General features: G+C 49.2%; 2 protein-coding genes across 2 annotated transcripts in view; both read left to right on the top strand.

Moving 5' to 3' along the window:
• Nucleotides 1-3,616: 3,616 nt before the first annotated feature.
• On the top strand, nucleotides 3,617-14,736 carry nhsl1a (NHS-like 1a). The gene is made up of 9 exons (XM_076048635.1): nucleotides 3,617-4,066; nucleotides 5,477-5,587; nucleotides 5,994-6,133; nucleotides 7,041-7,278; nucleotides 7,569-7,679; nucleotides 7,767-8,110; nucleotides 8,209-12,058; nucleotides 12,252-12,336; nucleotides 13,052-14,736. The coding sequence occupies exons 1-9, from the start codon at nucleotides 4,009-4,011 to the stop codon at nucleotides 13,713-13,715; spliced, it is 5,601 nt and encodes a 1,866-aa protein (XP_075904750.1). The 5' UTR covers nucleotides 3,617-4,008; the 3' UTR covers nucleotides 13,716-14,736.
• A 4,810-nt stretch (nucleotides 14,737-19,546) lies between these two features.
• Nucleotides 19,547-26,451, top strand: part of alkal2b (ALK and LTK ligand 2b) — a 7,381-nt gene continuing 476 nt past the window's right edge. The window contains exons 1-6 of the mRNA XM_076048655.1: nucleotides 19,547-20,255; nucleotides 21,264-21,495; nucleotides 23,150-23,203; nucleotides 23,423-23,503; nucleotides 24,369-24,460; nucleotides 25,311-26,451. The exon at nucleotides 25,311-26,451 is cut by the window's right edge and continues 476 nt beyond it. Coding sequence (XP_075904770.1) covers nucleotides 21,282-21,495; nucleotides 23,150-23,203; nucleotides 23,423-23,503; nucleotides 24,369-24,433 — 414 coding nt within the window. The 5' untranslated portion in view covers nucleotides 19,547-20,255; nucleotides 21,264-21,281 and the 3' untranslated portion in view covers nucleotides 24,434-24,460; nucleotides 25,311-26,451. The remainder of the gene's footprint in view (nucleotides 20,256-21,263; nucleotides 21,496-23,149; nucleotides 23,204-23,422; nucleotides 23,504-24,368; nucleotides 24,461-25,310) is intronic.

The raw sequence follows: 26,451 nt of genomic DNA, 5'->3' as shown, positions 1-26,451 counted from the left end.
TCTGTACGTTTGTTAATTTGCTTAGCTTGATGCACATATGAAGGGTCATTTTCTGTGTGTCTTTGCTAGTACATCTGGTTTTGACTGGTTTTAATCCTGTCTCTTAATTGTTTCATCTTTCATTTTTATTACTGAAGATTTTACTTTGTAAATCAGCAGATTGGATTTTCAATTCAAACAAAAATATTTTCAACAGTCTTTTAGTCAAATAGGCACTGGGCTCTGATTGGCTCCCTCTTAGGACGTGTATTGTACTTAAGTATAATTTTCAGCCAAACAAAACCGGTGTTTTCGTGAACCTTCCCTCCTGCTGGTGGCATGAGGAAATGCGCCGTGTGAACGGCAACGCAGACAACACGTGGGCGAGCGACTCTGCTCAGGGTCGACCCGGCTGTGCCATCTGATTTTGTGATCCCTGAACACCTAGTCACCCAGTTTGACACAGTAATGCAGTATCAGGCAACATGTGGTGCGTTAAGGTAAATACCTGCATCTCCCGCGGTGCCATCTGCAGACCTGGATAATCCCCGTTAGCAGATTAGAGACAGGACGGGGGAGAAGAAGCACAGGGACGACACTTGTGGAACAACTCGGCCAGACTGTGCGTGTGTGTGAGTGTGCAGAAGATGTTTTATTCTGACGGTTTTTGTGGGAACCAGCCGATGATTTTTACGACAGAGGAAGTCAAAAAAGCTGCAAAAAGATTTGATCACGGTTGAAGGACGAGGACGACTTGAGAACTTTCTGTCTGGACCGTCTGGACTCTTATGGTGGTGTTGAAATGTGAGGTTTTCACGTTCAAGTCATTTTTCCAGAGGTGTTTTTTGGAAGCAGCTTGCTTGATTGATTTTGAGGCAGCCTTGGACTTTGAAGGAGCAGTGGTGGTTTTTCAATTGTTCAGTGGGCTTGAAGACATTTGTTTTGAATAATACCGCTGTAACTGAAAGGGTTTAGACTTAATTTGACTTGTTCAACCGTTCACAATGAAGACCTGGGACCTTTCTGGTGTTTTTATTTTTAAAGAAATTACAGTTTTGATGAAAGCAGGAGTTTCCATCATTTCTCACAGCATTTGATCTCTCCTCCTCTCGGGGAGGGGCCAGACTTTAAGCAGCACAACCAGGCTAACCAGGGTTGGGATGATTTCATACGTGGAGTGCCTGGGTGGTGAGGGAGCAGGGCACGGTGTGTCGACCCGGTGCTGGAACCGGGGTCCAGACGACGAGCGGGACGAACTCCTCCCGCGGAAGATGGCCACCTTGCAGCCAAAGATGGAAGGCAGCCTGCGGCGGCGCCTCTTGAGCGCCAGGATCCACCAGCACCACAATGCCATCATGGCCCTGAGAGCCTGTGGGGGCAGCGGCAGTTCTGGACACCCGGACACGCCCCTTCTTGACAAGACCCCCCCGCCACCTCACTTTCAGTACCCAGGCAGCAGCCCCTGGTGCCGCCAGCAGAACTTCCCACCACGAGCCTACATGCATCCATCCCGAACCCCAGAGGCGCATGGGAAACCCCTCCTTGGCCAGGAATACTATGGAAAGGGGAACTTCCAACATGCTCCGGTCCAGCCGCCACGCTCTGGCTGCCCGGGGCTCATCCAGCGGGGTCGCACTGGGTCGTGCCCTCCGACTGTGGAGCCCCGCCCTGGCTACTCCCTGCCCGTCCCCTCCCCTCTCGCTGTCCCGGCCTCCTTTAGGGAGCTGGAGGTGCCGCCGCAGTACCGCTACCAGCCCAGCCGGAGGCGCCGGGCCAACCTGTTCTGCCTCAGACTCCGTCGTGGGAGGAGTTCTAGAATGGAAGCAACGCAAACAACGCCCCTTCTGCACAAAGGTATTGCGTGGAAGACAAGGTTACTCGCTTGTACGATCTTTTACCCAATTCTAAAGCTGTCCTGACAATGGCCCCTGCTTTGTCTCTGAGCTCTCCAACTGTTTTTGGCTGTGTCTTGTCCTAAACATAGTCCTGGCTAGCCAAGTTTGGCTGAAAGGTTCTTGGCTGCCAGAATTGACTGCGTGGGATTTAAACCATTGGCCCCGGGTTTCTTTGGGATGGCCCCAATCCCACAGGATCCAATACCTTTGGATTTCCTTTTCTGGTCATTCAGGGCTAAACCGAATGGTCCCCAAATGGTTCGAACCACTCATGCTGGTTCTCATTCATTCAGAATGATCGTAGTTGCTTTTGTAAGGGTTGATTTGCCCCCAAGGAAGCTGTTGTTGGACCGTTGTACCTTTGTTTTGTCTTGGGAATGGCTCGAGGGTTTCGTCAGCCTCAGCCCTCCTTCGTTTTGCCCAGTTTTGAGAAGACCAGTGGATGGAGTTATTGCTTTTGTGCTGTTATTACCATACAGTATGTTAAATAATGTATCACAGCTCTCCTCAGATATTCTCACATAAAACACGCTAACTCAAATAAAAACCCCCGCTGGCTGTTCACACATTCTCTCTCCTTAATTAACTCCCCTGTGTGTGTGTGTGTGTGTGTGTGTGTGTGTGTGTGTGTGTGGGTGTGTGTGTGTGAGTGTAATCTGTGTGTTCGTGTGTGTGCGCGCACGTGCACGCACAGGGATTAACTCCAATTCCATTCGCTACCCTACTGGTTAAATCCTGTAATAACATACTGACAGCTGCTACTCTTTAGCTGCACAGGCTGATGTTTGACCAACAGACTATCTTGACATTGTAACCCGACTGGGGGGCCCAAGACAGGAAGTCCCGCCCCCCTCCTCGTGTCCGATTGGACAAAACCGGGAGGCAACAGGCTCAGTTTTTTTCTTTCCCACTGAGTTCAGGGTTGCCAGTTTCCCAACTATTAATATCCCCCACTGTGACATAATGCCAGTGTGGCCCACTTCCTGCCCAATTAATTAAACTAATTAAAACAGTGGAGAGGTGATGAGTGGCAGACAGACAGACGGACGAATGGCGGGACAGACTGATGGGCTGTCAGGCACAAAGACACAAGTAATTAGATGCTCCACTGGCCCACATAGTTGGCACACTTGTGCGCTGGGATTGTCCCAGTTTGGGGGCTTGTGATGAAGGTGATCCATCACTCCCAGTATGTCCCAGTACAGTCAGGTGGTAGTGGTGGATGGACGTATTTGTGAAAGGCTTGCGTGCACGATTGAGTGACGCTGCATGGTTTGGTTTTGATTGCTGAGAGATCAGTGGGAGCCTAACACAGACCTGTGGAAGCACCTCAAAGCTCAGTCTCCCCCTTTTCCTCCTCCCCCACTCGAACGACACCTTTTAGATCCCGTCCCCACTGCAGTCTCAGATCCTGCTGCACCTCCTCTGGGATTAAAGGAGCCTGTCGGGCAGCCGCAGGACTCTCTTTACTCCGAATTTTTTTTTATTCCGTCAAATCGGCGCCTGCACACTGGTGGGACTAAGACGTCCTCAGTCGGTTCAGTGTGCTCACAGCTAGAGATGGAAATGTGAAAACACAGAGAATTAAAGATAAGGAGTCTGACACACACACACACACACACACACACAGGCACGCACACACAATCTAATGCTCTCCTTTCATCTGCCTTCATCTACAAAGCACCGTATTTGTGTGTGTATGTGTGTATGTGTGTGTGAGTGTGTGAGTGTGTGAGTGTGTGTGTGTGTGTGTGTGTGTTCCTGCAGCCGCATTTGTAGGTAACCTTCATCACCTCGCGGCCCACATGAAGGGCGCACACGTGTGCTGGCTTCCTGCCAGCATGCCATGTGTGTGTGTCAGTGTGTGTGTGCGTCAAAAAGGAAGAAAAAAAGAGAGAGAGCGGGCAAACGAGTGAGAGGGAGTGAGAGGAGAGGCTGGGTGAGTTGAAGAGAGAGAGGGAGGGAGGTGGGAGGAGAGTGGATCTGCATCGTCGCTGCTGCTGCTGCTGCTGCTGCTGCTGCTGCTGGTCTGTCTGCTGCAGCCTGCAGACCTGCGCGCGTGTGTGCGCCCCGGCGTGTGAGAGCGTGATTGTGTGAGTGTGCGTGTGTTAGTGTGCACGCGTGTGGCGTCGTTATGGTTGTCATTGGAACAGCGATCAAATCCGTCCTCAGATATCTCAGTAGGACCAGAGGTAAGCATGTGCGCGCGCGTGTGTATGTATGCGTTCGTGTGTGTGTGTGCATGTGTGTGCGTGTTGATGTCTATTGATGCTGGCCTGTGTTTTTGATAGCATGTAATGTGTTTTGCGCTGCTGCTGCTGCTGATGGGGGAGAGAGAGCATCAGTTATCATAAAAAAAGAGAGGGGGAGAAGAACAGCTTAACTAGCTATCATAACGCAGCAATCTGATTGGCTGTCAGGTGGTAAAAATCTGCTATCCAAGATCCCTTTACTGACTTCCAGAGCCTCCTCAGGGACCATGTCGTCCTGCTCAGACAGAATCATATTAAGGGCTTTAAAAGGACCTTTACTAGACATTCTCCTGAGACCCTGGGGCCACTTACACCTTATCAAAGAACGTTAGATGTCAAAAGAAATATTATTGTAAGTGTTTTTCAGGATCTCCTCCAACTCAAGCTGCAATGTCTGAGCGTCCAAGAAATTTGTGCCACTGTGGAGGCTCCATGATTCCTCCAGGTCCACCCCTGACGGCTCACTCAGGACCTCTTCAAGGACCTTAGAACTACTAAGCCAAACTCACCTCAGCAACAGAAAATCCTGCTCTCTGATTGGCTGATTGCATTTTAAATAAAGGGGGCCTTAAATCTGAATTTGCTAAATCAGAATACGTCAGCGTTTCTTTTATGATTTAAATGAATTTTGATTTAAGTTATATTTTGTATTCATTCATTCATTTTATTTTATACTGCCTAATCAGTTGGTTTTCTTCAGGGTGCCTTCATACTTTAGAAGTCAGTGAATAATGTATAGTTTATGCTCAACTTCAGCATACAGAAGAAGTGCCCTAAAAATGCACATTTTGGTAATTTTTGCATACAATTATATTTGATCCAAAACAAAATCTTGACATTGACTTAGACATGAGTCTAACTGGTTTTCATTTTATTTACTTTTTTTTTTTTTACGTTTCACTAATATGTATCACTATTTACTTTGATTTATGTATCAAAGACGGCCTGAAAAAACTTTTTGTTTTAGGCATTTTAAATACTTTATTCCTTTTACCTCCTCTGGAAAAATAGAAATCCTGACCATGCCGACACACAGAGACAGAAATATCACATCTGTCCAAACATCTGTCCCCCTGAAATACCACAGCTCATCGATATGCTGCTCCGTCAGGATAGATGCGCCCCCTGGCAGGTCACCTTGAGGAGTGCTGAGTGCTGCGACACAACTGATTAGCACACTTTCTTTTTCTCTTTGTGTGCACGTGTGTGTCTCTGCTGAAATGAGATTAGGCGCCGAAAACCAACGCTCTCTCTCTCTCTCTCTCTCTCTCTCTGTCTCTCTCTCTCTCTGTCTCTCTCTCTCTCTCTCTGTCTCTCTCTCTCATCTTCTCCCTCTCTCTCTCTCTGCAGCAGGGGACGGCGACAGCAAGTGGTCGGTTCACTACACTACCCATAAGCCCAAGCAGGGTGTGTTCTTCATCCCCGGGAAAAGACGATCTGGCAGCGCCGATGATCTGCAAGGTCAGGGGTCAAGACAGAACGCCATCTGTGCTGCCCACGGCTGTATCTCTCTCTCGCATGCACGCACGCACGCACACACACACACACACACACACACACACACACACTCACTTTTGTCTTTGAGCAAAGTAAAGGACCTTTGTCTTCTTGCTTTAATTTTCTCGATTTGGTGTTTTGAAATTATACATAATCTATCGAACAGATTACAGAACATTGCAACACACACACGCACGCACACACACACACACACACACACACACAAAGGACCTAATTTAGTTCAACTCTGCTCATCAAAGCTGACTGTTTAATTGATGTGTGTCACGACTGATATACTGACTGACTAATGTTCGGGTAAATCTTAATTTTCCACCTGTGTGCGTGTGTGTTTGTGTGTGTGTGCGTGTAGCGATCAATGGGCTGACTCAGCATGGCTACAGCCGACCCAATTGCTTCGAGCCCTGCGTGCCCAGTCCGTCCTCCTCCAGGATGGACCAATCACAGAGCAGCACGACTCACAGCCGGTGGAGGGACAAAAGCAGGAAGATGGTGAGTGACATGCACACACACGCACACACACACACGCACAAACACGCGCACACACAGACACACACACAGGATGCCAGTATAGATGCAGCGACGCCTCATGAATAGCGATGAGGGTGAAAAGCCTGCGGAAACACAAACGCCTCAGTTTGATGCACTGTCAGCAGGAAAACACTCCAATTTTTGTGTTTGCAGCTTTTTTTTTCATTGTGGGTTCATTATCTGCCTGTTGTTATGCTCATTTAATGCATTCATTGTTTGCCTCAGAATAGGCTGCGTTACATCATTACTGCCACAGTGATAATATGCGGTAAAATGTTACGCTGCCTACTGTTCTTTGGCTTATCAGCCAACAATTTGCAATCATCTCAGCAACAGTGTTGGTACTTAATTAAAATATCTCATATTGACAGAGTCACTTTGATACATCCCACTAACTGGCTTTAGGTTTTTGTTGTGCTGCCATCTGCTGGCCATGCTGATGTCACAACTTGCCATTACCGCAGACTCTCTCATTTGGACCAAATTCATCATCTCCGTCTTTCTGTTTTCTCATCCTGCCTCCATCCTCTGTGATGCTCCTTCTTTCCTTCCTTCCTTCCTTCCTTCCTTCCCCAAGAGGTCCAGATTCCTCGACTGTCTCTCTCAGTCTTGCTTTTCAGTTTGTTTCAAGTTTTCTGTTTGGAGAAGAAAGGTAAATAAGGGTTGGGAAGCACTCTAGACTAGAGGCACCACTAGTGTTGTGGTAGTGAGTTTCCCCTTTTAAATAGCACCGTCCCAGGTCTTTCCTCGTTGTTAATCCTGACCATAAAAAAAACCTGACTCATCCGTTCTAGTCTACCATTCACTTTCTGGATTGTACGTCAGCGGAACAAGTGTGAAAGTTACTAATTGTCATTTGTGTCCAAAGTCCTCTGGATTCTCGGACGAGGACGAGAGGTTCATCCTGAGCAACATGCGGCCAATGACTCCACTCGTGCTAAACCCCGTCCATCAGACCTCCTGCTGGGATAGTTTGGGCCCAGCCTTCGAATCGACCACAATGGACGTGGAGATGGAGGCACCGTCTCGGCTTCCCACGCCCGAGGAGCGAATGAGGCAGCAGGCCCAGGCAGTTGGTGCCGATATAGTACCGATCAATATTACTGGTAGGTGGTGAACAGAAAGGATTCACCAGTCTGAGATATGACTCCTAAACCAAACCTTGATCCAGAAGTGATGGTTTAAATACTTTAAACTGATTGGTATTTGATCCCCTACCTCATAATTTCAAGAACTCTGGTCTTACATCAGACTTGAAACCATACCCAAACTTGACATACTCAAACTTGACACACCCATACTTGACATACCTGAACTTGACAGTGACTCAGGCTTGAAATGTTAGACTCAGATCCTTCCTGTTTTGTGATGATGTGGTAATGTGCCTAAACTTCAGGAGAGAGTTTTGATCGTCAAGCCAGTCTCCGAAGGACTGGTTCCAACACTGATTCCTTGTCCGGGCGACAACGCAACCTGAGTCGCCGCAGGACAGTTTCCGGAATTCCCAGTGAGTGAAGTCTCCAGAAACATGAGCACCGCATCCATCCATTCTTTGATTTAATAATTGAATAATCCCAAGTCTTGTTCCCAACAGACTCACCTCCAGTTTCTCCGCCTCCTACGGGTCAGCGCTCCACAGTAGCTCTCTCTACTTCTTGCATCTCCACCATCCCCAAGCAGCACATGGTGGACAGCACAGAGGTGGAGGAGACGGTTGAGGGAGCGGCAATGGGCCAGTCCACGGCCCGGAGAATCCGCGCTCCAAAGGGAGAAGGTCTGTCCAGCCTCATGGCTGTGCTGACCTCCTCCAAAGCTGTGACCACCACCTCGGAGGTCCACAGCCTGCCGCGCCTGGCCACCAACTCCTCTTTGAACTTGGAGTCCAGCTGTAACAGCGTCTCCTACAGGACTCTCAGCGCATCCTCGTCCTGTTGCCAGGTTGGTACCAGAGACTTCTGAAAGAAAGCTTTTGCTTCCATAAAAACTTTCCATTTGTTATTTTGATCCATTTTTGTTCTTCTCTCCTCTGCTGAAAGGACGCTCAAGGCTTCCCCAGCGACCTCCACCCTTTGTTACCCTTTGACCCTACTGCCAGAGTCATTCCGCAGTCTCCATCCTCGTCTTCCTCTTCCTCCTTCCCCGTCTCCCCATCACTCCCCGGCAGCCCCGGCCAGGAGCCAAAGTCAGAGTGGTCCTCCCTCAATCCCCATCAAGGCTCCCTTTCCTCTCACTACCTCTCTTCATCCTCCATCGCTGACTCAGAGTCTCAGTTCGGCGGTCACGCCCAGGATGACCAGAGCGACAGCACCCCTCGCTCTGGGTCCCAGCACTTCGACAGTGGCGCCCCCTACAGCGAGCGCACGTGGAGCTATAGGTCCCTCTCGCCAAGCTGCAGCCTCCACAGCAACCAAACCGGGAGCGACTGGACTGCTGTCAGCCAGGACATGGGGTGCACCGCCGGCGAAGGCTGGGCCTGCGATCCACTGCTGTCCTCCGGCCGCTCCACGCCCTCTGTGTGTTCGGAGAAACGCAGCGGCTCGCCATCAGCGGGCCGCAACCGAAGGAAGCACAGCAGCGCTTCCTCAGCGTACTCGCATTCCTCCAACTCCTCCACACGCAGCATCTCCCTTCGCAAGTCCAAGCGTCCGCCGCCTCCACCCACGCGCTCCGACTCCCTGCGCCGGCGCCCCGGCCGCAGCAGGTCCTCTCCCCGTCTGGACCACAGAACCAAGCAGACGGCATCCTCCTCGCCGCAGAGCTACCACGACCCCTGGGTGCCCCGGAGCAGCCCTAGGAGGCGCCAGAGCGCTGTCAACTGCGGCACAATCACAACTTTTGAACCTTTGGAGCCCGCTGCTCCTACACCCTCTAAGAACCTCTCGCCAAGTCCTGGTGGTTTCCAAGCCTGTGATTTCCCGCCGCCGTCTCCGGGTTCAGAGGTGGAGGAGAGGCTCGGATACAAGCCCACTCCGCTGCCGACTCCGGCCTCAGCCGGTGTGCTGCAGCGCCTCGCCTCCCCCTCCAGCGGATACTCCAGCCAGTCCAACACGCCCACTCCTGGTACCCCCGTGTCCTCCCCCATCTTCCCTTCCTCTCCCCTTGCTGCCTCGTCCCTCCCGCCGGCACCGCCCCTCCCTCCCACCCTTCACTGCCCTCCTTCCTCCCTGCCCAGGGCGAGGTGTAGCGGGAGGCCCAAACCGCTGGTGCCAGAACGGAAGTCGTCGCTCCTCTCCTCCCTCTCCTCCTCCTTCTCATCCACCTCCTCTCTCTCCTCTTGCACCTCCTCAGATTCCTCCGCTAGGAATCCCTTCCTCCACCTCGCTGCTCTGCCTCCTCCTCCACCACCACCACCACCTCCTCCTCCACCTCCTCTCCCCCAGTGTGCCACTCCCATGTTTTACTCCCCCATTAGCAAGTTGTCCTTCGCTCTTCCCTCTCCTTCATCGCTCCCACCGTCCCCTGTTTTGCTTCCCCCTCCCCCTCCTCCTCTTCCTCCTCCAACTCCAACTCTGGAGTCTTTATCCCTCCTTCCCCCTTCCCCTGCATCTCCAGTACCATCTTCATCCGTCCCACCACCTGCTCCACCCCCACCGCCGCCTCTGCCATCGTCATGCAAGCCACCACCCCCTCCTCCTCCATCCCCACCCTCTGCTTTCCCAACCTCATCCAGCCCTCCTCCACCTGCTCCTCTGGTTCTTCCTCCATTCTCCCGGCCACCTCCGCCTCCCTATTCATACGCCATCAGGCAGAGCTTGTTGACGGCGTCATCAAATCACTTCCCTGCTCCGCCCCCGACTCTTCAACCATCAAAGTATCCCGACAGCTCACTTCCTCCTCCTCCACCGCTGCCACCCGTGTCCCCATCCTCTGCCAACTCACTTCCTCTGCCAAGCACCAGCGAGTCCCAATATCGTGGCTATAAGGTTTTAACACAACCATGTCCGCTGGTTACCGCACAAGCTCTGCAAGGTGTCAGGCTTCGCTCTGTCAAGAAGCTGGGAGGTCTACTACCTGATGCCACAAGTTCTAGAGACCCAATCGGAACCAGGGTAATCATGGATGAAACGTCAGCTTTGCTGGGTGATGCCGACCATCACATACCAGCTGACCAATTCGGACAGAATCTGGATTGTGTTTTGGAGAAGAAGAGAAATTGTCACAAGCTGAAACCTCAAACCTTTAAATGTGATGCTGCGGTCGGTCCTCTGAACTCACCAGGTGCTGTTGATGGGTCTAATCTCATTAATGAGGAGACCCTCCATGAAATCAAGTACAATCAACAAGAGACGGAGATTTCTAATGCATGCATCGCTGTGGCAATCTGTCCCAGCTCCAGCCCCTGGGTCAAAATACCTTGTGGTACAGAGGAAAATAAGAGTGACATCAAAAAACTGTCTTTGCCACAAGAAATCATGGATAAAATATCACCAGGAAATAAGCTGACCGAGCAAGCAGAGAACCCAGGTGATAGTGAAAACCCTTGGCAAACAGATTCTTCATACTGGACTCTTTCTGGAACCAAACCAAAGCCCCACCGGGGAAACAGAGCCACGGAGAAAAAAGGAGATGAGGGAAAAAGTTTGGAACGTCATGAACTTAAAGGATACTGTGATTCCAAACACGGTATAATGGTTACCAAGCCAGGTAGTCCAAGGAAGGTCCCCTCTCTGGAGAAACCAGGTAGTCCAAGGAAGGCCCCCTCCCCAGAGAAACCAGGTAGTCTAAGGAAGGTCTGCTCCCTGGAGAAGCCCAGCCTGCCAAAGAAGCCTGACCTCGGTGTCCTGGGACTCATGTCTACCTCTATCTCCAGGGAAGGACCAGGAGTGCAGAGGAGCAGCGGACAAATGGCAAAATGCTCCTCTGACCTTTGCCAATCCCGACCTAATGAGACTTGCCTCCCTGATGGAGCCGCCTCGCCTCAAAACTTGAATTCTGAGGCTTTGCCTGTGAATGCCAGCACCGCTGCTGACATCACCCCACCATTATCTGCCAGCTCTCCTAAGAAGCAGAAGCCGCCAATTTTGCACAAGAAGCCAGAGGTTTCAATGACATCACCGAAAAAGTCCAGACCAGTCTTTCCTGAAAACAAAGGTTATTTGACCACAGGTACCCCGATGAACTGCACCTCCATGGGCACTCCACAGGCTGAAAAAATCTTTGGCATACTAGTCGGAACGATGGAGAACTGTGAAAGTTGTTGCCACTTGGAGCCCCAAGGCACCGGCAGACACTGCGGGCCAAACGTGATCATGGGAATGCAAGAATTGCAGATTATTACCGAAGTACCGAGTTGTGCAGTTAACCAAACCACGTCAGAGACCCCTTGCATTTTGGGGAACCTTGGAAGCGGCTCTCTCCAACCGCATGTTGGACTCCAGCCTCATTTGGATGATGGGACAACCAACCAGAGGAGGCTGATGAGGTCGTCGCTGACTGAGGTTCAAGAGGAGACCTGTGGAGGCTCGAGGACACAGATGCTAATGACGTCATCTGCTGCAAAGAAAAAAGACAGGAAAAGAAGAAAGAGGTCGTGCAGGCAGCTGCTCATGATGTCGCCAGCAATGGAGCCCACCCCAGCTTCCTCTTCTTCCTCGTCTTCCTCCTCCTCCTCGTCCTCGCCGTCCTCATCCGAAGATGAGCGGGAGGAGGTGAAAGCCAGACTGGCAAAGATGAGAGCGGCAATCAGTCAAGCCCGCTATGAGGACACGAGCGACTCCGAGAGCTCTGGCGTACCGCTCAGTCATAGCAAATATTCACTGAGCAGCGCGCTGTCTTCTGACAGCCTGCAGGTGGAGCTGTCACTTCCGGACCTCCTGATCCAGGAGGGCGATGAAGATGGGAGTCAGGAGGTCGCGCACGAGAGAAATAATGAAGCCCGACGAGATGGTAATTTAAATTTTCATCTTTCTTTTTAATTCCTCCTGGGTTTCCAAGAGTAGAAATCCCAAACCTAATTTACCAACTTCTTCTAGCTTGTCTCGACGTGCTGTCACAGATGGTCTTTCTTTGTAGTTGGCCAAAGGCTAAACGCACACAAAACTAACCCTCCTCCTCATTCGATTTGTGTTCATTTTGGCAGACGTGTTTGGCAGCGTCTCGGCCGATCAGCTGTTTGTCTCTGGCAGACCCAGGACCACCGACGACCTGTTCGCCGTCATTCACAGGTAGGCATTAGCGTCCCGTCTGCCTTACATCCACAGCCTTGCAAGGTCATGCAAAACACCAAGCAGCACCCAACTCTTTGGGCGAACCTGTCTTGACGTTTAGTTTACATCCACAACCCCATCCTCATCTCTTGGCATTTATTTATTTATTTATTTATTTATTTGGCCGACACACTCTGTTGCCTGTGACTCGGGCTGAACGACGTCCAGTTGCCTTGGCAACTGACACAACAACTGACTGCTCTTCCTGCTTGTTCCCCCGGTCTGCCTCGGCGGAGCAGTGCGGTGTGGGAAGGCACCGCGTGAGTGGCCAGCAGGTAATGCCTGTGGGATGGCCAACCAGCCGTGGTTAGTCTGAACCAGATAGAGAGCCAGCTCTCCTTTGTTTATTTATTTTCTATCTCCCCGGCAAACTTTCCAACTCCTCCCCTGACCTTTGAAGTCACCATCGTCTCCTTTTTTAGCTCCCAAAAATAGCGAGTGTGTGTCTCTCTCTCTCTTCGTCGCCCAGTAACCCATATCCTTCTTTCATTCTGGGGGAGGTGATGTCCTGCCTCTTTTGTTGATGTTGTTGTGTTTTTGTTGTCCTCAACTCCTTGTCCTGGTCTCTGCGGCCCAGAGCCTGTGCACAGACCCCGACCCTTAATATTTTAGCGTTGGCCTAGTTTGGTGTTGTGTTTTTTTTAACTTGTGGTGTGCTGCTGTTTGGTCTCAGGTCTAAGAAGAAGATGCTAACAAGGAAGGACTCAGACGAAGACAGATGCCACTCTTCCTCCTCCTCATTCTTCTCCTCCTCCACCTCCTCCTCTACCTCCTCACCCCCAGTCAGCCCCTGCACCCCTCCGCCTGGTCCAGCCTGTCTGGCCTCCCTGAAACCTCAGAAATCATCCAGGAGTGACAGCTTCAAGGCTCTGCTGCTGAGGAAAGGCACTCAGTCTGCCTCTCGCATCTCAGCTGCGGAAAGGCTCCGGGTCGCAATCTCTCCTGTGACCTGTGACCTCAACCAGAGCCCGGACCCACCACAGTCCCCCGCTCTGCCACCGTGCAGCCAGAGCTTGCCGCTCGAGTGGAGGCGGAGGTATCCACCACCGGAGGAGCAACTCCTCCTGGCCTCCTCCTGCTCCTCTCCCTTCCTCTTCCTCTCCTCCTCCTCCAACTCCTTCTTCCCCACCTTGTCAGCGCCCCCCCGCTCCCTCACGCCGCCCTGCTCGGCCAGTAGGCGCTACGCTGCTCGCTACCGCCTGTATGCCACGCCCATGACCGCCATCTTTGAGGCAGAAGGTGAACAGGAGGAGGAGGACAATGGTGATGATGATGTTTTCATTGACTCGCTGGCAGCAGGGGGCGCTCTGGACCAGAGGCTGGTGAAGATTTCTTGATGGTTGGACCATCCATCGGCTGAAGCTCACCATTTGATAACACAAAAAGGTTGACGCCTCCTGCTGGACGTACTTCAAACTCCTGCTGATTGGCTTACTTAGCTCTTTTTCTTTATACAACGTATTGAGACTAAACTGGCGTTTCTTGTAGTTTGGTTGTTTGTTTTTTCACCTCTCATCTCTTGCTGTTTACATAAAACTGCGAGTCATGTCCATGTTTATTTTCTGTGGCTCTATGTAGCAAAACACGCTGCCAGTGGGACACTTTTGACCTCAGAAGGTTCTGTTCGCGCAATGAGAACGTTGCAGGTTTGAGCCGTTGCACGACGTTTTGAAGTAGTAATTATCCTACAGATGTAAGCAAAGATTCAAATTCATCACTTTCTGGCTGATAGCAGTTTTGTCGGGCTTGACATTTAGCTTTAAATAAAAAAATGAGTAAGAGTTGGCTGAAAGTTATGTTTTTTCTGCCGTTCTGACGGCCCTAAAGAGCTTAATATATAGGGACATTATAATTAAAACCCACACAGGCAACCAATAGTAACTTTAATTCATTTTATTATTATTTTTAAATGATGACTGACACAGGATGAATGTGTCTTATTTGGAAGTGTAAATAATTCCTCAACAGTTTTATTTTTGAATTGGCTCTAGGTGATTTTTATTTTCTTATCATTTCAATTAAGAAATGAGGTTCTGCACATCCTGTCGCCATGCAGGATATGATTCAGTTTCCGTCAGACCTCAAACAAAGTCGTGAGCTTTTTTTTTCCTTTTTAATCAGCCCCCAAATATTTTTTTAATAATGAATGTTCACATTCGGTCTGGTCAAATGAGCACATTGTAGGTGAAAAACTTGAACTTTTGGAGTCAAGAGTTGGATGGAATCATTTGAGGGAGAAGCTGGAATGAAAGAGAGGCAATGGTGCATGTGTGTGGGGATTGTTTTGTATATAACAGGATACTTATGCTTATTATCATTAAAATGGAGGAACTGAAGCAATAAACAAAACAACTGTGACATGTTTGCTTGATTTCTTTTTAAAATATATATTTATTCTTTGTTGTGCTCTTTACGTTGTCTTAAGTTAAATTCATATAACAGAGCAGCAGCGGTGCTGGTGTGTGTGGTCTAAGTCAGGAGGATGGAAGCACCAACTGGGATTTGGAAAAGCTGGGAGGAATCGAAAAGGCGCCAACTGGAAGCATTTCTCACTTATGGCCACTGAGTGGTAGTAAAGAGCAAACCTGAACACCATACATTTTTTGTTTTGTTTTGTTTTTTTCTACCTGCTCACAAGTGTGATTGAAGTGTGGGCAGATCTCGCCACTAGTTTTTGGTTTGTTTTCCAGATTTCAGAAGTTCTTTGAAATGTTTTTGGTTCACAGTGTGTGCGTGTGTGCGTGTGCGTGTGCGTGTGTGTGTGTGTGTGTGTGTGTGTGTGTGTGTGTGTGTGAATTTATATATATGGGCTCTCTGCCATCCTGGCACTATTTGAAACTGCTGAAAGTTCAAATTAAAATACTTGCAGCCTTACGTTCCTACTACCAGGCATCTTCTGCATACCTCAAAAGTTCTGAGGATCAAACTGGAGAAAACGCCGACACCGTGCGGGAACGAAGGTTCTTTTTTTTCTCTCTCTTTCGGACTGAGTCCAGCTGGCTGGCCTTGAATCAGTGAAGAGGTTCAGTCCAAACTTGATGAAACCCGAAGAGGATCCAGGAGTCTCTGGGACGATGTTCTGGGTTCCCTCGAGTGGATTTTGGATGTGGCTGCCGTTCTTTGTGGCTGCGTAACATGTTAAAGATCTTCCTCTGGTCATGGAGGGAGAGAGGTGTGATTCAGTTTCCACATTTTTCAGTTAGTTTATTGGTTTATCGTTGATTTTATTGGAGTTTGCACGGTTACAGAAGATCCCAGGCGGCTCACGATGAGGGGTGGAGATTTGCGGCCGGGTGGGTTGTTCCTCAGATGATGGAATGTCGTATCGCTGCTCACATTAGTGGCTCTGCCTTTTGCCCCCCGAAACAAACCTGCACAGAAATTCTTTGTTCTGCCTCCAGCTGCCATTTAGCAGCAAACAAAGCATATAATTCAGATTGAGGATCGGAAAAAACACTTTATTGATCCCCGAGGGGCAATTCAGAAGAACATGTTGTTGGCCCAGAGTGCCTGGGGTTGTTCATATGTGTATGCGCGTGTGTTTGTGTGTATGTGTGTGTTTGTGTGTGTGTGTGTGTGTGTGTGTGTGTGTGTGTGTGTGTGGAAGAGCAGCAAATACAAATATCTCTATTGTCGCGATGCTGTTGCAGTGTTTGGCCCCTTGAAGGTACAACACAACAATATCCAACCTTTCATATCAGTGGTGCAGAATGTCATGAACTGACAAGCACGCTCACATGACCTCACCTGACCTTTCATTTCACCCCCGTAAAACCCATGCGAAGTTGGCCGGTGTGGATTCTGCGCCAAGTGAAATGAGAAAAGAAAATACAAAAACGAAAAAATAAGAATCCCACTAATGAAGACGGACAGGGATCAGATTTTGCTGGGCAGCCGGGGACATTTCACACATTGCGAACACATAGTTTACCACGACCCCGATGTCGGCTCACACACACACACACACACACACACACACACACACACACTCAATGTGTGCACCATTAGGAGGCCTTTGGAGGTTTGGAAGCCGTCTGAATCCCAGGCCAAGAACATCAGCGTCTCTGCTTTTTGTTTGTGCAGTGAAAGGGGCTCCGTTGAACCCCCACCTGACTCTGTTCAAACTCTCTGTTTCGGCTACTTTGCGTGTTGAACGGCGGCGTGTCCCGGGGTTGCGGCCGTGTTTTGCCTCGCCTGGTGGGTCAAAATGGATCAGTATGTCTTAGATAAATAGATTTATGACCAACTGTATGTATTTTTTTAAATTATCATTGGCTTTGGTGGTGCAGCTCTCTGCGAAAATGTGCTGCGAAATCAAATAAAATTTTAGCCTCTTGTGGTTGGAGGCGCACCTCGTGGAGCCTGGACCACCCCCACCCCCAACACACACACACACACACACATACTTGTACTGTTAGTTAAAGCCACCTGTTCAACAGCCGTGTCTACGGGGCCCTGAAGACCTCGGTAACCGTGGCAACAAGAGTTGCATGACACAAACTCAGATCCATCTTTAGATGATGGCAAATGATATGCTGTGTGTGTGTGTGTATGTGCGTGTGTAGAGAGAGACCACAGCATCGCCAGAACATTACAGGGACCATCGTGACCAAATTGGTCTTCTGCTTGGCTTCCAGATTGTGCTTTTATTTTTTATTTTTTTATTTTTTTTATTTGGTGGTTTCTCAATCTGGGCTTCAGGGACCCGAGGAATCCCTTGGGAATGGACATGAGGTCCCAGGCAAATTGCACATTAGTCCCCTCATGACATACTATTTTGATGGCTTGAGTCACACAAGGAACTTCTCCATTCTTTTTTCTTTGCTGCTAATTTTCCGGCTTGTTGTTTGGTTTCCAGGGGGAAAGTTACGGAAGTGCTGCTCAAATAGCAGGAAAGTTTCTCCTCTGTCATCGCGCAGGTGCGTGGGCGTGGAAGGACAGCAGGAGGAATGCTTTGACTGACTGTGTGTTCACCTGCTTTCCAGTCCGTCACCCCTCCAGACTTTGACTGCAACTGTTTTGCTTCTTCATCACTTAGGCTCTTCCATTCTCTTCTCTTCTCTTCTGCACTTCAGAAACATTGGCGTGTTCTTCTGTGTTATTTTTTTTCTTCTTTTTTTTCCCCAGTGGCTGGATTGAAAACTGGCCGGTTTCTGAAGACAGAGAATGTTTACACAAGCCCGCTTTGGCTCCTTGACAAGTTTTCTTTTCTTTTCTTTTCTTTCCTTTTGTGTCGTAACCACGCTGCCTCCTGGCTGCACCTCCGCTGCTCCGCTCGCTGAAGTTTTGCCTTTTCGAAAGAACCCCAAACTGGAAGACGTGGAGAGGTGCTCCAGTTCTTATAGGGAGATTCCCCTTTAGGAACCTTTGATTCTTCGCTCATCGCCTGAGGTCCAGCAGCACGTCGGACGGCCTCAATCAGATGCCGTGAGGCCAATGTTGGAAGTCGGTGGAAGATTCCGAAAAGTCCAGTGCGCCACAGGAATCCCTGGAAGCCGCTCAGAAGATCTGAGGATCTGAGATGATCTGTCTTCTAGTGCGTCTTCCAAGCTGCAGGTGCTGATGGAAGGATGCTGATGGTGTGTTGGTGTGTTTTCTTGGCTGAAAACAGACACTCTGGAATATCATTCACTTTTTGCAAATGTTCTCGGAGGTTCTTCAGGAGGATCCTGCAGCTGCCGACATGCTTTCAAGGAGACTGAGGGACACTGGCCGGCTAGTAGAGCTGATGGTGCCGCCCGGGGGAGGAGGGGGGGGGCACACAGTCGCTGCTGGAGGCGGTCCTCGCAACTATTTGTTGCGACTGCACTGGGGCCGCCTGAATCAACAGAACCTCTCCACACACACACACACACACACACACATACACACTCACACTCTACTCTCAGACATTCAGTGTCATTCCTCCATACTACGTCTTCTCAAAGCCTGAGCAAACACGTTTAGAAGACACGTACCAGCACCTGCACATGTGTCCTCTGTTTTTGTGTGTGTGTGCATGTATGTGTGTGTGTGTGTGTGTGTGTGTGTGTGTGTGTGTGTGTGTGCGCGTGTGCGTGTGTGTGTGTGAGCGTGCATCCTTGCACACAAACATACACAAAGCACACAAATCACCACTATTAGCTGCTAATGTGCAAACATGTTTGCGCTACACATGTGTGCAGCAGCCGAGCGCTCTTGATATCTGATGGAGCTGCAGATGAACAAATAAGGGTGGAACCATGAGAACCAGCCAGAGGAAGGAGGGTGTGTGTGTGCGTGTGTGTGTGTGTGTGTGTGTGTGTGTGTATGTGTATGTTTTAATTCTGCATGTTTCTTGGCTTGCTTCCCAGTTGGCATCACTCAGCTGCTGCTGCTGCTGCTGCTCCTCTCAGCTATTGCGGTGGTGCCGTTCTATTCAACTCGTACCTGCTGGAGAGGATCCGTCTGTCACTTTGCTCATGGAACATGTGAAACTGGTGTTGATCTGTCTCTACGCTCCAACCCCAGCTCCAGCTCCAGTTCCAGCTCCAGTGCTGCCGGCCCAGATAACTTTTATCCGCACCATCAAAAACAGAGTTTTGTAGCTGCCAACTTGTTTCACATACTTTGTAAAATGCGTTGACAGCTTAGAAATATGTCTCCTCTACAAAATGTGTTTTTTTTTTAACCCAACCCCGCAGCGATATCTTCTAAACACACACACACACACACACACACACACACACACACACACACACACACACACACACATGATTTCTGTCTTTAATTCACTATCAGCTGTTTCCATCAAAACACATTATTTCTCTTAACAAATTGAATTGAACGTTTTCTAGGTTCATACAGTGTAATACTTTGGCCTCTGACAATGTTTGTCAAAAAATGAAATCATATTTTACTTAAAAAAAATATATGTATATATTTTAAGTAAGTAAGTTTTATACATATATATGTATATAAAGAAAAAAAAATTAGTTCGTTTTTTTTAATGACAGGAAAGTTTTAATTCGTTCCATTGAGGAGCGCAACAGACAGCAGTTGCAGTGTGTGTGTGTGTGTGTGTGTGTGTGTGTGTGTGGGTGTGTGGGTGCGCGCGCGCCAAATTTCTGATTGAACGTGCACGCGGGGACTTCCCTCCCTCCCTCCCTCCCTCCTCCTCTTGTATTTCCGTAATCTGGCGCCAGGCGCGCTTTTGGAGAGAGGAGACGGAGAGAGAATCCCGAGGAGGGAAGAAAAAGAGGAAGAGGAGGAGGAGAAGAAGCAGAAGAAGCAGAAGCAGAAGAAGAAGACGAAGAAGGAGAAGGAGACGAAGAAGAAGAAGAAGAAGAAGAAGAAGAAGAAGAAGAAGGAGGAGGAGGAGGAAGGAGGAGGAGAAGAAGGAGCCGGTCAGCCTGATCAGTGCCCACCAGACCAGGACAACAGAGCCGCGCGCACTGGGCACGGGAGCCGAGCGTGCCAACAGGTCTACGGACAGTTTCACACTTTTACGCACCACTTTCGGAGCCGGATCGGATCCATGCAGCTGCCCGGCAGTGTGACAGCTGCCGGCGGCAGACGACCAGAGGGAACACCTACCATGAGAAGCTGCTGGTGCTGCTGATCTCCAGCTAAGATGCCACCGGGCTCCGGCGCTCGGCACGCGGCTCCGATCCGCACTAACCCGGGATAGTCCACCCTGCTGGCACTACGCACGAGCCACCACCGCGCGCGCAGGCTGAGATTTTGTTATAAGTAGTAGGAGTAATAGTAGGAGTAGGAGTCTGATAATTCTGCACAAGCACAATTTTAATCACCAAGAGGAAACAATTCCGCAAGTGGCGTTCCGGAGGAGGAGGAGCGGCAGGAGCACCGCGGAGCTGCGGCGCACAGGCGCGTAAAGAGGCGCAGAGAGGACCGAGGTGAGTCCCGGTGCACGAGGGAGAAAGTCGGCGGGAAACACACTGACTTCTGGAAGTCTGAAACCGCTGCCGCTAATGGTGCTATATATGGGTGTATATATATATATATATATATATATATATATATATATGTATATATATATATATATATATATATATATATATATATATATATATATATATATATATATATATACATATATATATATACCCATATATGCGTGTGTGTATATATACATATGTTTGTATATATATACACCCATATATGCGTGTGTGTATATATACATATGTTTGTATATATATACATATATATATATATATATATATATATATATATATATATATATATATATATGTATGTACATATATATATATATCTATATCTATATATGTATATATATACAAACATATGTATATATACACACACGCATATATATATATATATATGTATATATATATATATATATATATATATATATATATATATATATATATATATATATATATATATTTACATACTCTTTGCATCGCCTCACCACATCACAGCCGCACTGCTTGGTGGTGGTGGTGGCTGTGTGTGTGTGTGTGTGTGTGTGTGTGTGTGTGTGTGTGTGTGTGTCCACAAACAATCTGGACGTGCACACGTGGGTCAAATGTCAGATGTTTTTGTGTTGCAAAAAGCAAAAAGAAAAAGAAATAAAAAGTTGAGAGGATGTTCAGTCAAGTCACAATTTGGGATGGAAACCAAAATAGAGCCTAATAATTAATGGATCTTTCCTCTGAGCGCATAAAAACAAGTCACAAAGTCTGTTTGATTTAAAACCATTTCTAGTAAATTGAGGAACTCTGTTTACTGATAAAAGCTAAGATAATCTTTCGGTGAAAAGTTATTTTGAGTGTTTCTTCTTTTTTCTTTTGAATTTTTTTTTTTTTTATAAAGTGTGTCTTAACTGTGTGTACCTGACCACCAACTGATCAGCTGAACACCTCCTCTGCCTCCATCTGCAGGTTTTGGGCTCGTTGGCAATGCTTCTCCCGGGGCTCCCGATGCTGTCAGCGCTGCTGGTGCTGCTGCTGGCCGCCGGCCGCTGCGCCACCACCGCTGCCTTGCTTCGGGTCTCCGGCGCTGGCGGCCGCGCAGAGGGCCGCAGCCTGCTGGAGCTGGCGGGCCGCCACTCGAGGGTGCGGCTGGTGCCGGAGACGGGGGCCAGGGGCTCTGAGAGGACTCACCGAGGCCTGGGTCAGTTATTAAAATAGAAAGAAAAAAACAACACCAGACTGAGCCCCCAGGGGGCGTCGTTCTAGAGTAGTCAGATAACATTGGCAACCACCGGGGTTGTGCGGGGTTCCGCTGTGAATCGTAAAAAAACCCAAAATAAAAAACAAAACTCTATGCAGTTTATGATTGAACAAGAAATAAACACCAAGGCGCCAAACCAGCAGAAGCTGCTGGGTAGAAGGAGGAGAGGGGTGTTCCAAACATGCTGCCTCCAGGGGCCGTGAACTTGAGGTTCGTCTTCTGGCCCGCTGTCATTTTCTTTAAATCAAAGGTATATCGAGGGTAAAATTCCTTTATCACGTGACCTCCCGCCCTCCACTCGTTCTCAGCAGGCCAGAGGTCAAAGGTCAAGAGTGGCCCCGTGCGGCCAGCACTTCTTTATCCCTGCTGCAGTTTCAGCTTGTAGATTGTAGCTCAATAGTGTGTAACTTCCTAGTGGTGACAACAGTCCTGTTCACAAGGATGGGTGGGGGTGAGTGAGGACGTGGGTGGGGAGGGGGGGTCATGTGACAGTGACTGATGCTACCCGGCGGAGCGCAGCACCCAGAGCGATGATGTGTTGCGTGCGTTAGCAGGTGCGTAGGGAGTTTCCCGGGCCGAGGGGGAAATGGCATCTGAGTTATGTGAATCGCTGTTTATCTTTGACATATTTCATTGCCGGGACGATCAGACACAATGATGCACACGCATACACACACACACACACACACACACACACACACACACACACACACACACACACACACACACACACACAGAAACCCTCCGCTGCCCCCGGTGGCTATTTGTGGTACGCTGTATCTTCGTCACAAACGTTAGTTTGTCAAAGTTTGGTAGCCAAGCAAAGTGGGAGATTTAAAGGTGCGCGCTGTGCCCCTGCCCCAACACACCCATACACACACGCACACACACAAACACACACTGTTGCGTGAGTGTTTACTGTCCCCCCATTCTGCGTGTTTTTGAAGTTGTTGACGCTACAAAAAGAACATCACGAACATCGCAGAACAGATCTCAATGGGGGGGAGGAAGGAAAGCAAATGAAAAGAAAAACACTGTGTATTTTATTTTATGTTTTTCACAGCCAGGGTGAGAACATTTAATTGGAATGCCAGTCCTCGCTTGTGGTTATTGGCCATGGCACACTGTCCTCCCCAGTCGACTGCACTTTGTGCAGGTGGCCGTCATCTGCCCGACGGACCCTGGGGGGCAGATTTTGCACAGGCCAGCCAGCCACATCTTCACGCGCAAATCCATCCTCCAGGCCGGCAGACCGGTGAGGAAAGATTAAAAAAATTTACTTAATAACACAAATCCAGCATTGTGATATTGAAAGAGGAGAAACTACTTTATAGTTGGTAAAAAAAAAAAAAAGCGTGATTTTCAGGGGAAATGTTGAAGTTAATTTCAACTCAGTGAGGCTAAAATCTAGACATAGGAAAAGGAATGAAAAGTTCAATTTACTTTCAATTGGAGCAGAATGACATCGATATCTATATATACACATATATATACATATATATCCACATTTTTTTTTAAATGAAAGTTTTTTAAATTAACCTGACCTGACCTATTCTATTGTGTTTGACTGTTCTTTTGCTTCTCGCCCTGGCAGACGTTCACTCCCACGACCCCCAGCAGAAGGCAAAGTTCCTCAGGCACCTGACAGGTAGGCGACCAGGCTGCTCTTCCCCCGACTGCCCACCAGGGGCTCTGGCTCTTTGCTGCTCTGGCTCTTTGCTGCCATCAGCATTTGTTTCAGGGTTGTGCATTTTTTGCTCACCTCTTCATGTGTACCTGGACCTGCAGCTACCTGCTAGCTGCTACCTTTTTTTGAACCTCCTCCATCCCGTCATCTGACCTTTCCACGAAACCTTCTCCTCCTCAGGTCCTCTGTACTTCCACCCAAAGTGCAAGAGGTCTTTTGACAGGATTTACCACAGGACCCGGGACTGCACAACACCTGCCTGTGAGTACACACACGCACACACACACACACATGCATGCACGCACACATACGAAGGTACACTTGCGGAGAGCACCGTCATGTCAGAACAGAAGCAATTTTTTTTTATCCCCAAACCATGCATGCCAAGCTGTGTTTGCCTTGGACAGCGCCACCGGGTGTCGTGTGTCAACAAAAATGCGTATATGTGTGCGAGTGTGTGTACATTTTGTGCGCGCGTGTCTGTTTCAAACAAGTCTTCTCCTGCCTCTGGTTTGTACGCGGTGCCTGCAGCTACAGAACCCAGATAGACTCCAGGGGGTGTGGGTTGTATGGAAGGCGGAATCAAACCAGAAATCTGTGTGTGTGTGTGTGTGTGTGTGTGTGGGTGTGCGTGCATGTGGGGCACACAACAAGACCAGGTCGTGCAGCAACACGAAGGAAACACAAAAACCCAGCTCTGGTTTCCTGGAGGTGCAGAGTTGAAAGTCTCGACTCGACTGAGCCCAAGGTCACGTCGTCTGGCCGGGTCGGCTAGTCGGCAGGTCAGCCGGTCGGATGGACCTCCGTCAAGTTTGAGCGACCTGCACCTGACGGAGCCGTGACCCCCTGACCCTTAACCCCTGACTGGGGGGTCACAACCCGGCAGAGTCCCAAGTGCAAGTGTGACTGTGGGGACCAAAGAGGCCGGAAATTGCACTTTTTCTAGCTGTTAAAGATGCAACTTTTTTCACATGACCAACGCCGCCGCCGCAGCTGTACAGGCTCCAGCTTTTTGCTTTTCCAGGCTGTGTCTGAGGCGATCAGCCGTTCAACCAAAACACACATTCCTCTTTTGTCTCCCTCCGCCTGCATATAAACACGTTTTCTCTCCTCCTCTCTTCTCCAGTCTTCATGAGATGCGCTCGTCTGCTGACCCAGCTCGCCAAGAGCCCTCGCTGCAAGGAGAGATAAATGACCGCGACCACAACCACGACCACGGTGAGCCGGCTGTTCCCACTTGGGATGTTTTATGTGGGAAAAAAAAAGTCTGTGGGCGGCGTGCGAGTAGGATCAGGGAGGAAACCGGCACAGAGAGTGGAGGGAGGTGAGGGGTCAAAGGTCAAGCAGGTTCACAGTGGAGTGAGGGGTAGGGGGTAAGGGTGGTGGTGGGGGGACTTTCATCCAGGTTAGCATCACCACCACCCGCCGTCTGCGAAAAGTCAAATGACTACAAAGGAAATAGTTCACTGATTTTTTTTTTTAATGAATTTTCTTTTTTTGATCACAATGCACAAAAAGTGACCCAGAACTGGGGGGGAGAAGGATGGGGGGGGGTTACACAACCCGCCTCAGGGGTCACCCAGCACACAGCGTTGCTGATTGTTCAGCCGAGAACACAGGAGAACGACGCAGAGCGGCCAGAGATCTCCTGATATACCACATACACCCACACATGCCCAGACACACACCACCGCAAGAGTCTGCAGGGAACACCACAACCACCATGTCAACGACAACAACACAACAGTGGCTGTGGGTTCCACCTGCTCCCGGCTGCGTAGTCTGATGCGCCCACACCTGAGGCTGTAGGACACGGCACCTCACAGAGCACTGGCTTCTGATTGGCCACTACTCCTCCTGCAATAGCCTTTGTCCTCAAAAGCTATCCGAGGGTTTGGGTCTTTGCTTGCTCGTCTCTGTGTCTCTTCTTGTTAGTGGCGGCGCCACCTGTCTCCCAGGGAACGGCCGCGCTCGCTTCGGCACAACACGTTCGTTACACAAGTGTGTTTACGACTCTGTTGAGTTTTCCCGCTAAGTGTTTCCTGTCTCCCATCGTTTCCTGTCACAGAACTCCGCCGTCCTCAGCAGCGACCTCGTCAGATGACTCCGCCCACCCTGGCCTGCTTTCAGAATGTAACCTCCGAGTAGGAGGAGAGGGGGGTTGCTGACCCCGATCCGTGACTCTTTTTTTACAGCCCTGGTTCTCAGCCTCAAACCTACTGTATGTACGCACATGCACACACACACACGCACACACACACACACACACACACATACACACACACAAGTGACTGTAAAGAACTGCAGCTACAGCTTCCAACCCGCTTTGCGGCAGTTCCGCATGACTGATGATTCCAGACGTTGGAAGATGCCCCTCACCTGCAACTGTGCCTTAGAGAAGGTGATGCAGCCAAAGAAGTGCAATGCTGCCAATAGAACCAACCATCGTGGTCCTGGTCCGGACCTGGTACTGGCCCTGGTCATGGTCCTGGTGAACCTTATTAGTGTGTCAGCTCGTCCCATTGCACCTCTCTTGAATGTGGTCAGGACTCCTTCATGACCCCAGAACTTCTTCCAGACTTCAGGAAGTTCTTGAGGACTCCATCAAAACCCCTTCTGGACCACTTCAAGACTACTTCAGGACCCTTTCAGGACTTCTCCTTCAGGAGCCCATCACGGCTTCCTCAGGACCCCTTCAGGACTTCTTTGTAACTTCTGCAGGACTTATTAAAACGTTCAGGTCTTCTTCAGGGTCCCTCAGCTCCCGCAGCCATTGGATGCAACACCTTCTGCATCAATCAGAGTTTTTTTCCCCGTCTTGTTTTGTTTATGTACGAAGTCTGCTTTTCTTAGCTTATATTTAAAATGATATATTTATATTGAAGTAATTTATTCATGATAGATTCAACATCTTGGGTTTTTGTTTTGTTTTTTTTTGTGTTTTTTTTTGTACGTTTTTGGGGATTCCCCACCCTCTTACGCCTCCTCCACAGCCACAATTCCAGCTGACTGTGGAGACAGAACATCCTTTCATTTCTTTCCAATGGGGTACAACGGCGGACATTGAGAGGTCTTCACGCCTCAACACAACGTATTTGACATCTGGTTTTGAGGATGAAAGCATCGAACAGTTTGGAGGCTTTTTTTCTTTCATTGCCCGACGGTAAATCGCTCATCAGCAGGAGAGATGATGAATTTGGCTACAGCCA

This window comes from Nelusetta ayraudi, unplaced genomic scaffold (genome assembly GCF_046127955.1).
Source record: "Nelusetta ayraudi isolate G7.1 ecotype Tasmania unplaced genomic scaffold, CSIRO-AGI_Nayr_v1 ptg000106l, whole genome shotgun sequence".
NCBI classification, from domain to species: domain Eukaryota; kingdom Metazoa; phylum Chordata; class Actinopteri; order Tetraodontiformes; family Monacanthidae; genus Nelusetta; species Nelusetta ayraudi.
The sequence above is the reverse complement of the archived record's forward strand: the minus strand, read 5'-3'. Positions and strand labels throughout refer to the sequence as shown.